Source organism: Schistosoma haematobium, chromosome 7, assembly GCF_000699445.3.
Source record: "Schistosoma haematobium chromosome 7, whole genome shotgun sequence".
NCBI lineage: Eukaryota > Metazoa > Platyhelminthes > Trematoda > Strigeidida > Schistosomatidae > Schistosoma > Schistosoma haematobium.
In genome coordinates, this window is record NC_067202.1 from 9,825,437 (window position 1) to 9,840,007 (window position 14,571).

Genomic DNA, 14,571 nt, shown 5'->3' on the forward strand with positions numbered 1-14,571 from the left:
TATGATTCGAAAATTGTAGATAATTTCCAATTTTATTGTCTATGATTACCACTCTGGTCAGTTTAATTCATTTACTTTGATGATGGAAATCACTTTGTAATTCTTGTCACTAAGCTTTCACTTATTTATTCGCAAAAGCATAAGAATAATGAGAATTTTTCACCCTTTATGTAATTTGATCAAATCTCCTAAACTATCTGGTTCCTCGGATGATAGAAGAGGAATAACCCTGAAAGTGAAGTAACCTACAAATCTGATTACTCCCATCCCATGTGCATCTAAATATTCTTGTCATGTTAATATCTTGCTTATAAATATGTTAACTTAATAATTAAAAACCTTTTATTGTGGCTATTGGCCTTATCTTTGATATCGATTAACTCAAAGACCTGAGTCGGTGATCCGGTCTCGTGAACAGTTATTACCAATGCGTTGATATATCGATCGATGTTGTCCCTATTCCTTTTTAACAATCCAACATTCGTTCAAGTTGTGGGAACCTCCGTAAGTTTCACATCGAATTTTTAATATGTCGATTGCAGTATGGACTACTTAGTAAAATTTCTCAAACATTCCTTAAAGCTTCATAATGACTGACTAACCCCGATTAAACATATCAAGTTTTGAATGACCAAAAATTATTTACTATCCTTGTTCCATATCGAATTTTCAAAACAGGACCTAACAACTTTTTTTGTTTTAATTACTGTTTTCTCATATTTAGGTTATTGGCTGCCACGATAGCATAATCAGTTTGTGTGAATGTCTCACACCAAACCTCACTCAAGTACAATCGTAGCATGCATCCAGCAACATCTGCGTGTAGACTTTATCTTGAGAGAGGACATAAAACGACTCAGTTCAATGTATCCACTTGACTGGGATCCAGCTGCACGCAATCTTCATTTGCTAGCAGGTCAAGGGGTTATGGCGACAGCGACTATACATATAGCTCCGAACGGTTCAATCAGTCTTGTGAAAATTAGGAAATCATCCAATCCAGATCATCCCAATCCACATTTGGCAGAACCACGTAATTTTGTTCCACCGATTTCGTGGTCTTTAGATGAGTGGTTGATGGAAATCAATGACTTTTGTAACTCAGTCATCCCAACAAGCTAACTATTTTCAATCTACTTATGCAATTCCATCTCAATTTTCTCACCCGACAATACCTATTTTTTAACTGTGAGATTGTTATTTCTAATGCTTTTAATAAATGTACATACCTGGTGCCACAAATTCATAATTGACTTTGCATGTAAATATGCTTTACTGCACATGTTTACAGCCAAACTATAGTCTCTTGTGTATGGATACGGAACATCCAGCGAGGAATTGATGTTTACCGTATACTTTAGTATGTGTGTCGACTGAGGCGGTTAACTGCTGATTCGAATGACGCTTCATCCAATTTAGATATCTGGTGTAATAGTTGTACGCATTAACAGATTTTACTCGAATTCCTTTTCTTACCGAAATTCATTTTATTTTGGACTACTTTGCGTGATTTCTGATAGTGGTTGGATTCTGCGGAAATTCACTGATGTTATGAACTTGCTTTAATTCATAGGAAAAGGATCACCATTTGATAAGCAGTAAAAAATTGCTCCAGTATAAAATCTGGAGACCGGTAACTCTGGGTCATGAGAACTCGATGATAAATAGTTTAAGATCACATTGTTACTACTCGTTTTTAAAATAATATTTTCTGATGGTCAAGCTATCCAGCTCAGAGAACAACACTCCAGCGAAACCACTCACCTGGGCCACAAATCTTCATTTCAACGTCCACGTAGCTTGGAACACTACAAATTTATATATGGTAACAAGTTGTCAGTAGTCGCGTCCTGTTAGAATTTCGGTAAATGTACCTTTTAGATATATTTTGTGATGACGGCTCGACGATTGGATACGCATAGAAACTATGAAGTTTCAATTAGTTCAAATTAAAAATATCACTAATGAAATTCTGTTCGCCATCTAGTATATATTAAAAATTAAAAAATTACCACGATATTTTGCAACATGGTGAGACTTCTCTTCAAGCAAAATTAAAAATGAAACAACTCTTGAAATCTGATTCGTCTTATTAAATGAGTAGTTAACGATGGAAGAGTTATAAATTCTTTAGGTAAGTTATCCTGAGCCATCACACATCAACAAAACTGCGTTACGTTCAGACCACTTAGTATGTATTCAGTAGTCTATAACTTAAATTTAAAATCGATAAGCTTATTATTTTGTTGGTGATAGAATACCTGATGGAGGGTCTGTGTGCGCTGTTTCGATCTCCGGAGAATTCGGTGGCATTGGTCTATTCAAGAGCTCTCCAAAGAGTCCTGCTTCGATGTTTTGGTAATCTTGACAAACATTGATCGGTTCTTCTTCCTTGTTATCGACTAGTCGCTTTGGTCTACTATATTTCCCTGCAAGCGTTTTGGTTGTGTCACAGTTCTCCCGTACGTTTTTTATCTTGAAGCTTATTTTGCTGTAGTTGTCAGGTCCTTTGTACATTTCCGCTTGTCAGCTCGAGTACTCTTCTTCACTCGTTTGTTTGCCACTGTATATTTGGCCTGTCTTGGCCTTCTCTGCTGTTGTTGGCTGCTGTCTTCTTGTTTCTCCTTTCTTGAATCCTGGTCAGGCTGTTTACTAAGACCCTTTCCTTATCCTGGTGCTTCTTGAGACCCAGCATCTCTCGGTATGTCGAAGTTATTGCTTCTTTAATCCATTTCCAATTGTTCCCCATAATGGTTTTCTTTTCTAATAGATCGTGTAAGGCTTAGAACGTTTTTCTGAGATTTATCTTGAACTCAATGAGCTTGTTAGTATCTTCAAGGAAGGCTGTATCGGACTTTTGTGGTGTCGCTTGTCCAATGCTTTTTTAGCTTCAGCTTGCTTGGTCACCACTAGGCGGTGATCTGAAGCCATGTCAGCTCCTCTCTTTGTTCTTACGTTTCCAGTTAATCTCCCGAATGTCTTATGCATGTATATGTGCCTAATCTAGTTTCCCGCAGTGTGCTCTGGTGGGACCCGTGTAGGTTTATGGATCCGTTTGTGGGGAAAATTACTACCGCCTCTGATCACGTTGTTGGAAGCATACAGATCTACCAGTCCCTCGCCATTCTCGTTCCATTCTTCTACTCCATGTGGCCATTAGGTTTGTTCTCAATCGTGTTGCAGGTCCCGACCGTAGCTTTCAGGTCCCCCATAAGGATGGTTAGGTGTGTTCCTGGGCATCAATTTGGGGTGAACTACAGCCTCGCAACAAACTGGTCTTTATCACCTTCTCTGCCATCATTTGTGAGCGAATAGCACCGAATAAAATTCACTGCAACCCTTTGCTTCTCTGTTTCAAGGATGCCTCGATGATCCTGGAACCGTAGGTTTTCCATCCCGTAAGCGCTTCTCGTCCTTCTTTTGACAGCACCAGTACAACTTGAGCATTTAGAGCATTTTCTTCTTCATGACCAGAATACAACAACATCTTCCTTGGCGCCGTTCTTTTTGTTCAGATTGTGTCTGATGGGTTTCAGTTATTTCAAACACGGTCAAGTTGTATCTTTCCATTTCCGCCACTATTTAAATGGTTGTCCCAGTCCACCACATCGTCCGGATATTCCACGTGTCTATATTATTTGTTGCTCTGGTTTTCATAAGGACTATCGACCTCGTGATTTTCGAAGAATCTCGGCCTCCACCATGAATCACCATCCTCTATATGAAGACCCTTTAACTATAAATGCAGAGTTTAAATGGTTTAAACGATCTTTTCCGGTGAGGTCTTTTCTAGACGTGAAAATGGTAACCCTTCTCTCTCATCTGCGCTTAGGTGGAGCAGTGACCATAGAGGGGCTACTGGTGGGGTCGGAGCCACGGTTATTATGAGAATGATATACCACGACTTCTATCCACTAGTGTTTCAGTTAAAACTCGCTTCTGCCAGCTCTTTTCAGCTCTTAAAACACTCCAGCCGAGTACAGATTCTTTTTGTTGGTTAGCGCGTGTTACGCTTGCTTAGCCATTAGCTATTCTGACGTTTGACACGAAAGTAGGCTGGAAGAAGCTTGGAGTATCCGATTCAAGAAGTAAAATCAGTTAATGATGTCATCGGCTGTTGGTGGAATCCAAATCAACAGGTATCGACCTCCTGATTGGAGTTCATACAACACTGATAATCAGGGGTTGAAGACAGATGACTTGGCACAAATCAGTCGTGATAGATCATTGTTTGTGAGTTGCTCTCTAAATTTTAGGATAGATACCATTAATAGCCTTCATTGGAACAGCATATTTCATGTTTAGGTCTCCATTGATTCTATCTTACACTTCTTCCTTTTGTCCTCTTTCCTCTTGTTGACGGGAAATGTCCCGACCGTAGCTGCTACCTTGTCATCGTGGCCTAGCTTGCCGATTGTGATCACTCAGCCAAGCTATATCGGCTGGAATACGTATTCCTTTAAATTCCATCATACCAGCCAGGTCGGTTGTAGAGTGGTTGGATTAGGAGCAGTAACTGAAAACTCGAGGGCAAAGTCGTACTGCTGACTGTGGAAGGATGTGACAGCAGAGAGATGTTTCCTTTGAACACATTACATCTTCAGAGATGTTTCCTCCTCACAAGGAAGATCAAACGCTTCCCATAAAAACGCCGTTCGAGACCGGCCGCAAGCAGTTGTCCCTTGAGCTTTGTGGTCACGATTCCTGGTCGCTAAAGCCACCAATAATCTGGGCTGGTTCCAGATCTGAAGGTGGATGTATAGATCAATGATTCACCTTTTTGCACGTTTTGGAAAATAGACGTACTTCTCGACGTCCGACTATCGTTGTATTCCTTTACCTTGTGGAGGAGGAATTAGTTACTCCAAGTGGTGTCCTTCAAGTTTGTTTGCTTTTCCCATTTTTATTTAACTTTTTCATAGACATGCTCTTAGAGATAACACTTTCGCAGTCTTACTTTACAAGGGTTGATCTTCTACCAGAAGATTCACTTGTTGACTTGGAATACGCAGACGATATAATTCTGTTCGGTGAAAACGATGACAGAATACAGTCTTCCGACCAGCTTAAGCAACAATGCAAACATGTTTGGGATGCGGTTACCTTCCCCAAATGCGAATTGTTGCTTAAGAATTGGTTTGAGTCAGAACCTGAATTATTGATAGGGATTGAAGTAGTTGGACGCATCGACTGCTTCACTTATCTTGAGAGTCTCAACAGTCTCAATGATCTACTGTCTGATGAAATCTCGGCACGAACTTGGAAGTCTTGATTAGTTTTTGTCTACTTGCATCACTTGTGGCGTGGGCGAGATATCCGTTTGCAAACCAAAGGACGTGTTTACGTAGTAGCAATTCGCTCCGTGTGAAAGAAGCACATTAAGAATAGAGGATATTCATAGGTAGCTAGTATTCGACCCTAGATTTCTTCGAACAATTGCTCGTGAAATTTCGGACCACTGAGCAATCATCGTCTGGGTTAGAAACTATTCACTTCTTATGTGGTTTATTGGCCTTAACAACGTTGATGTTGGCATATCAAACATTACCTATAGAAGCTTCTCATATGCTGCACTTGATTGCTTACTCCCGTTACTCTTTGTGGGGCAGCTTTGGCCGTCCACCAGAATTCTCCACCGAACTCTGTCCTGAACAATCCTTTGCAGTTGCTATTCATCCTTTTCATGTCTGTTTCCAATTCTCGACACAGTGTTCTTTTGCCTTAATCCTTTACGTTTCGATTCAGGATTCAAAGTTACCACTTGTTACAGTTTGATTATTCCCGCAATTTATTTCCTATCCGCTTCAAGAGTCTTTTCCTAATTTCCTCTTCAACTGGAAGCTGGTTTTTTTCTTCCACAGTTGGCTGTTACTGATTGTTTCCGATCAACGGACATTGAGCATCTTTCACAGAAAATTGTTTAGAAGCACGTGTACCTTTTTGTACTGCACTTACAACGTACAATTTAAATTTAAAGATAATAATAAGTATATAGATAGATCTATGATGTTTAAATAGTATAAAGGAGACTAGGTCGGAGAGCTTAGCCAATGCAAACATCCTGAGTCTACGAATCGGAATAGTTTAGCTTATCTTGTCATTGTGTCTTTGATCCTTCGTTCCGTTCACCGCTTTTAGGTGATCTCTTAACCACTTCAAATATAACAGGAGTTTGGCCTGACAATTTCATCGCTGTGCTAATGAGTTATTGCAACTTGAACCGATGGACATATGTACGAGGTTCCACGTTGCGACTGACTGATGTGAAATGTGACGACTTGAACTGATGGACACGTACGAAGTCCTAAGTAAATGATGACTGACTTACCTGGTCGGACGACTTAATCCAAACTTTCAGCCGATATTTGTATGCTTGGAACCTATGTTACATCAATTTAAGGAAATTCATACCTTTTACTTACATTGAGTATGACTCGGAGTCGTGTTTATGAATTGGTAGTTTGTCACTGAGTCGCATCTATGGTGATATTTTGATTATACGCCGGTGAGAATGCTGCGACTTAATCTAGATCAGTGTTCCGTTTTATTTGTTCATTTCAAGGTACACAGGACACTTAGTACTTGTATCAAATAAGAACAAAATCTATATTGTATTTGTATTTGGTATTTGTAAGGACGTGTTTGCGTCAATGAAGGTGTTAATTGGTTTTGATTCAATAAAAATGGTTCGCATTATCATTGTAAGGTATCCAAGACTAATAAACAGAGCTCTTTCTGTACTTGCAGATTAGATTTTGAATATGTCTGAAAAGAAACGGAAGCAGCGGTTAGCTGGTGATAAACTCAATGAAAACCCACTGAAGCCTACACTAGAAGAAATCGATGTTGCGAATTACTTACATAAAAAGCTACCATCTAAAGAAGGGCGTCTCTCAGGAATGATTGTTCGCACATTCGTAGCAATGGAAGCCATCGAGTTACTGATGAATTCCCATTGGGCTAGACCAAATGACGATGCCAAACCAACTCTTTTTACAAGTCAAACTACTGCAGTTAATTTCATGACAACTTTGTTTCAGAAGCAAATGTTTCAGCGGTATCTAAACACGTGAAGTGCTCATAATCTTTATTTTAGTGCAGTTCGTGTCAAGAAAAAGTCCACTAAACACCGAGAAGATGCGAAATCATTGAAGCCTAAACTGAAAAAGCTTACAGATGGAAAGCTTGTCACCAGTAAAAATGTTGTCGACGCGACTTCAGATGAAAATGTAGGTACTTAAATTTACTTAAAATTTCTATATATAGTTCATAGCCGGTTACAGTGGTGGGAATACATCCATTCATCATGTGTTTTTTCCGTTTTAAGGTTCATGTTATTCTAAAACCCTCATTTCCAATCATTGTTTTATGCACTAACTAGTGTTTCCATCACCTTTCCTCTTGTCGATTTCTCTCGGTACTTATATGAAGTTCAGTGATGCGAACCGGCACATATCTCAGATGAGCCCCACGCTTTATATCCAACTGTCTGTTATTGAAATAAGTCAGCACAGCACCATCACGTACACAAACTTTACACTTCCTTTCATCAAATACATCCGATATCAGCTATGCTGGCGTGTTTTAAGCTTTCGTGGCCATATCTTATAAGTTATTTGTGATTGCGTGTAGGAATGCATTAACCAGGCATACAATTTCTCAATTGTTCAAATACCTGTTGCTACTTATATCGTTGGAAAATTGTTATGGCCCAAAGCCGCCAATCAGAAGCAGCGGATTATCGATCGGACCAAGGACGCGTAAAACACGTGCGAACAACCTAGAGCCCTGAATGGTTCTACTTTCCGCTTAGCCCAGCCAGTTAAGTCCAGAACACCAGTCTCAGCCTCTGCAATATGAATCCTTATATATCAAACATACTGAGTTTATATTACCAATCAAACAGACCACAACGTAGCATAAAATAGAAAATAAAATTTGTACAAAATTTGGCTAAATGTGGGAGGCAGTGACAAGGCATAATTGAAAAATGGTAAAACGTATAATAATGGTTCATAGGTCAAAATAAAGTTTATAATAAGAGGAATATAAACAGTTAAGTTATTTAACAATTGTACGATAAAAAATATACGTTTAGTATTGGTCCATAAAAGGATTCCAAAGTTACCATTCATTATGTTTATCGGGACCTAACAAAAGTGAACAATACTGACTTCGTTCTAGATGTCACAGTATGGCATTCGAGATTGTACTATAATTGTTCAAATTGCCACATTTTCCACAAATTGTATCTGAAGGTAGAATCAATGAAAATAGTGATAACATCATCAATGAAGATGAAGAGAGATAGTTTGTACGGAAAATAAAAGTATGTTAAGTGAAATTATGCCCATTTACAGCTAATCAAGAAATGCATATACGCCATTCCGGCAAATTTCAAAATAATTCGTATTAAGTGTCAACTCAACTGTGTTTACTTTATGAATCTGAGGTAAGTGAGTGAGACAAAGATAATAAAAGTACCGAAATGATATAAACTTATTGATCTTAAGTTTTTTCATGTGTATGATAGGCGCTTCCTAAAGGGAAATAATTTATGTAAATTGCAACCACTTTATTTAGATTTATAAACTGTAAAATTCTATAGAAGGTTACAACAACCCAGTCACCAAACTTTCCGTAAATGAATGTTGTGCTTTGATCTTGTCATCCTGGTATTTCCATTTTACACTTAACCCCAATTGGCACAGCGAGTTGAGCTAAACAGTTACCAAGTGTAAATTGACATGTACAATACACTACTAAATGCAGGCACACAATCTCAGTTCATTTATCTAGTATATAATGTATTGAAAATTTGTGTTTTCAGGATGTTGGATAATATCAAGTGATAAAATTACTATTGGAAATTTTATATGCAATTGTCAAATAAAGTATTTCTTTTGTTTCCCTTTCAATAATAGTTGAGTTCTCAAGATCATGATTCTAAATCGCCCAAATTTGGCATTTTCTCATCCATCTCTTCCAGTATTAACGAATTCACAATGAAATCTCCCAATAAGAAACCCATGCGACTAGAAATTGTGGACGAGCAAAAATTTGTACTTGATGATCCACACACATTTTATGTTTGGATCTATGAACCACCACCGGGACTATTTACATGGTTGGCTGGTGCATCTTTAATTATTGGGATTATACTATGTTGTTTATTTCCTATTTGGCCATCAGAACTACGCCAAGGTGCATATTATTTGACTATAACTGCTTCAGGACTTTTAGGTCTTTTACTTTTCGTAGGATTATTGCGTTTCTGTTTTTATTTGCTTGTCTGGTTATCTACTTTAGGTCAATACAGTTTTTGGATATTTCCTAATTATTTTGAAGACTGTGGTTTCTTCGAGTCATTTCGTCCATTGTATTCACTTAAGCATGCATCTGATGTTCTAGCACCATCAAATAAGAGAAGCAAATCGAAAGTAAAGTCAATTAGTGATGTATCCACTATTAATTTCGCCACGAGCAGTAGCAATACTAGTATTGTTCCTGGTAGTGATGCTAATATTGTCCAATTATTATGTACAAAATCACCTGAGGAGGTTAAAGTGAGAAAGGTGTTAAAGAAAGATATAATAATCAATGAATAAATTTATTCCTAGTTACTTCATTTTTTTTCCTTATTTTCCCTTTCAATGTTATCATGGTAACTGTATTGCACTCTTATCATAGGTATGCTTATTGCAACGTTATTCATCTATATTTTTACTCCATATTTCAGCTGAATATAATTTTTTCGTAATAAAGTTTTCAAAATTACACTTGTGATACGTGTGCCGAAAATGAGAATTTTGTCTCTTTTATGCGAATTGTTTAATATTGTAGTTTAACATCGAATAAATGAAGGTTAAATGGTTAGAATTTTCACTTTTTTGAGTCAGTTTATCTATTAGTTTTGTATAATTTATTTTTTCCCATTGTCGAATTGGACTAAAGCATGAACAACGAACGTGAAAAAAAATAACAGGAATTCATTTATCAATGATCTTTTTGTCTGTTTAAACCATGGAAATAATAGTTACAACTATTTAAAACCAATGCACCTACTTCACACCATACTAACGAAGATCCATAGAATAATGGCACTATGTATGGAAGAATTATATAATGTTAAAGTTCATGGACATTGATATCTAAAAATTCAGGGAGAAAATATTTTAAAACACAGTAACAGGTTTTTACGAAGTAAAATTTGATATCAGAATCACGTAATATCAACCGTAAACTTGGATACATTAAGAATGAGTTAACACCAAAGATGACATAAGAATAGAGAAAATAAATTTATACATAAGAGCATAAAATATCACGTTGTTGAACAGTGGAAAATACAATTTGCCAGGAAAATACAACTGAATCCTGTCAAATATTTGGGTTAGTTCCTAAGAATTTTCCACTTTTTCGAAAGCCCTCAAACACGCTGGTACGGCCAAGAGTGGGGAGAGTCTGCTCTCCTTTTCGAAATGCTCTCACATGGCCACGCGTATACAGCCATTTGCAAGGAAGTCCTCATTTATTCATTTAAACGCATACACATTAGTGCAAGGAAGCACCAAATAGATATGCACGACATTAGTCGTTCGACTTGTGTGAGGGCCGGGATATTGCCCGGGTGCCAAAACCGATGCAGGTGGTTTTCTTAGGGAGCCACACCCGTAGCCTTCGACATAAAGGTCTGATCCACAAGGCAGTGGGGCGACGTCAGGAGATGCAGTCTCATAGTAGCGGGTGATCAACGGTTGGTCCATACGCCATTTGTTCCTCCAGGATCCTGAAGCCCATGTGCACCATTGGTTTGGGATCAGGGTTTTCCAACTCCTCTAAGTGGAGTCTCCGTGTCTACCAAGCCGGTTAGAGCACCAAACATTCGCTCATATAATAGACGTTGGAATAGAATGTAATACGTAGTTCATATTTACTTAATAATGATTAGTTGCTACGAGATAGTGATAAATCTTCTGTTTGGACGTCTAAATCCTTTTCTCAAGCTCTCCTAATAACTCAGGCTAACTGTACACGATAACTTGAACACGAGAGAAAAGGTGCGAAATGTGGGAAGGATGCTTTACTCCAAAGTTTGTTTATGTACAGCGAGTTTTGGGTAGTTACAGCATTTCAGATGACCTTGGGCTTCGGGAATGTTTTAGAGCCCTACTAAACATAGCAAGATAGGTAATCATCCAGTCAAGACTGTGACACGACTACACTTTCTGAGAAACTTCTGTTCAGTGCTGGTTGGATAAAACATCACTCAGAGTTTTTAGGTCCTTTGGGCTTTTTTGGTGGAGTTTTCTAGGTCTCCTCGATAGACAGCCAATTGTATCCCATCTCTCCTATTAATATTCTTTGGATTTGCTCATATGTGTAGGGCTTCAGCAATTAGTCTTTCTTTGTAAGAAGTAAAACCTTTTTGGAAGATTAATTTGCCACTGAAATCAATTGTATGGCCAGACTATTGAGTGTAATGCTATAGTTGACTTGTTTTTTAATTATTTCTCCAGGTCTTCTGTGGATATAGGAATGCACTTCAAATAAAGTTTGAATTCACCCTGACATTGACCTGCCATAGTGTCTCACCTGTATATATATATATATATATATATATATATATAGTATTGCAATCAGTAAACAACTTTGTTGTTCATCCTTTCTTATTGAATCTTTGATTCTTACTAGTCTGAATCGAAAGAATTCTCTTATACTGTGGTGATTTAAGATTCTCCTGATCTCTTCTAAAGTTTCTTTACGATATGGGATCTTTCCCTTTATCTTTCTGGTCGTAACTATCCTTTTTATAAAGTCTCCAGGATAATTATTCACCATCAGAGTAGTGGTGACTAAATTCGTTCCGGTTTCTTCTTTAATAACTATCCCAATCGAATAGTTTAGTTTGTTGTGGTGTTATTGTTTTATAATGTTTGTGAGTGTAAATATGAACCACTGAGATCGCCTATACTAGAAGGAAAACTGTCTAATGTCTCAGTTTTCTATGGTTCATTTGGTCCTAGTCTTAGCAGTGCTGATCCTCTTCAAACGTCATCGGTTTTTAATAGGTAACATTATATCATTTTGGCACAACTTTAGCCAAAAATTTAGCAAGATGATTTGCTTGCATATCTGGTGCTATAATAAATCGATAACATGTGCGTGAATTACGTGTATCTACTAGTATCTTTAAAATCCATCAATACGCATGATACAGAAATTCATTAAGAAACCTTGTGTCAAAGCGATAATGTACAAACCAGACACAAGATGACTCATATAGGTGTTTATTAAGACAGCACTCGAATATACAAATTGGTTTATAGTATATATTTATGTATATGTGTGGTTACCTACTTGTTTGTGTATATTTCAATGATGATATTCGAGGTAGCAACTAATTCTTGGCAGCTATTCAATCTTCATCATTGTACGTTTGCTCCGGAAATGGAAACAAAATTGTAGTGTTGAAGCAAATGAAAGTTATTCAAATAACCTAACATTCTTATGGAATTAAATGTTACCTTACTTGTAAACTGTAATATAATAATAGTAATTAATGTATACAATGTAGAGTTTAAAATTAAGGTTCTGTTTTATAATTCCATTTGTGCCTTGAGTGTAATTGCCAACAAATCAAGTAGCGTTTCCTGATAAGTTTCTTAATTATGTAAAAATGTCTAAGAATCAATCATGGGGATTTACTAGTGTTATAACAGTTTTATCGTCACTTTAGAAGAAATTAATACATGTAATTCTATGGTCATACTGTCATATGAAACTCACGAAATAAAATATCAAATAATTTTAATACTGTAATCTAATACCCACAGTGTAGAATTGGCCAGTATAAATCAGTTATCACTAAAACTGTAAAATCCTCAACACCAATTACATCCTGTTTAAAAATTTAGTTTAGATATAATCCGATAGGAATCGAATCAACATAAAACTAGCAAACAAGTCATTTCTTCTATTGCGGCCCCGAACAATTTGATATGATGCCATTCGCTCCTATAAAATAATGCTCAGATAAATTCAGAATTCATGACATTTTATTAGAAAGTAAGGTGATTATTGCAAAAAAACAATATAATAATAAAAGCAGAGTGGACATATTCATAAGAAGTTAAGATCTAATATCTCCTTATGGACTTGAAAAACCGATTTATTTGCTTTCACTTCTCGTTGTTTCAGTAAGGTTCCGGATCTTTGGTCATGTCCACTGGAACCGTAATTTCTTTAATTCTCGTATGGCTCATCACTGAGTAGTTCACAGAATTTACAGTCAGTGGAAATAAATGTTCGATCACTCATCAGTTTTCTCTCCACTATTGATGTATGAACAAAGCTAATACGTTGACGTGGTGGTTGGACTTGCCTGTCATGATGGCTCAATCAACCAACTAGACTTAAACCCAACACTCCCTGAACTTCACTTAAAATAATCGAGGCAGGATTTAGCTCCTTCGCTGTAAGACTGACGTGTGCTACACTGTAGTCACCTCACATAACTTCGAAAGAATTAGGTTACATGAAGGTGTTGAAACTGAATTTTTCATCAGAATCATCGATATACCTCGAGTGTGCTAATGATCAGACGCTGCATCGTTAAAACACCAAGTACTGTAAGAAATAAACAACTATCCAGTCGATTGGTTTAACTCGACCGGTTTTGTGTAAGTGTTTGACTAGTTGTTATTTAGATAGGTGATAATGGAATTAAAGCCTGATCGCGTCTCATCGGCAACTCATCACCCATGATTTAAGTCATTATAGAGTTGCATATTATTTTTACGTTAGACGCCTGTTCTTTAAACTTCCTATAACAAGTTAGAAGTTAGGACTTCTATGCTCTTGGGGCATAGGCTCCCGATCAGGAGTGTCCTGACAACTCCGATTTCCTCTTCAAAACAATGAAAATTCGGAAAGACAGGGATACATACCTTTGCCTCATCGTTGTCTCTCCCTGTGATAGTAAAAATGAAGGTTTGTTTAAGATGATAGTTGCTAAACTAGACACTGGATCGAAGATTCGTGATAACCTTACATACCTTTGCCTCATAGTTGTCTCTCCATACGCTCTCACTGAATGCAACTCGAACGACGTAAAATATTAATTTTGCATAAATTTTTCTACCCAAACTTGAAAAGTTAAACGCTCAAATCTGGTAATCAAGCAACTTTAATGGCCAACTAGGTAATATAAATCGAACTGAAATACACAATTTTGTGGGTTTCACAGTTTCTCAGCTCAGTCGACAGATGTTGACAACCAGCTGCTGCATTTCTGCTCAGATAACCTTTTATTTCTAGCAAAGATAAACTTTAAGTATACGGAAAGACACTGTCTGACAATGAGACCTCTAAAATTGACTCAACAAATGTCTCAAGTTTATCACATTGCCATCGTGCCGTTGATGGGGAGGTTCTCTCATTTTAGAGCACGTGTTTAGACTCAGTTCATGCTGTTGATGTCACAGGTATTCAGTGTTTGACAACGCTTCTACCAGTAACACCTTCTAATATATTTCGTTCCCACCAAGAGAAATCAAAAGACAGAGTCGA

General features: G+C 37.3%; 1 protein-coding gene across 2 annotated transcripts; it reads left to right on the forward strand.

Annotated features, from left to right (window-relative positions):
* Positions 1-787: 787 nt before the first annotated feature.
* SEC62_1 (Translocation protein S62) lies at positions 788-9,877 on the forward strand (the record flags this gene model as incomplete). 2 transcript variants are annotated; one of them, XM_012946583.3, is made up of 3 exons in its annotated part: positions 6,762-7,057; positions 7,097-7,229; positions 8,925-9,877. In XM_012946583.3, 3 exons carry the CDS (start codon positions 6,762-6,764, stop codon positions 9,606-9,608), a joined length of 1,113 nt encoding a protein of 370 aa, XP_012802037.1. In that variant the 3' UTR covers positions 9,609-9,877. The 2 variants fall into 2 exon arrangements, with proteins under 2 accessions (XP_051064381.1, XP_012802037.1); XM_051217946.1 differs by having other exon boundaries at positions 788-7,229.
* Between the last annotated feature and the right edge of the window lie 4,694 nt (positions 9,878-14,571).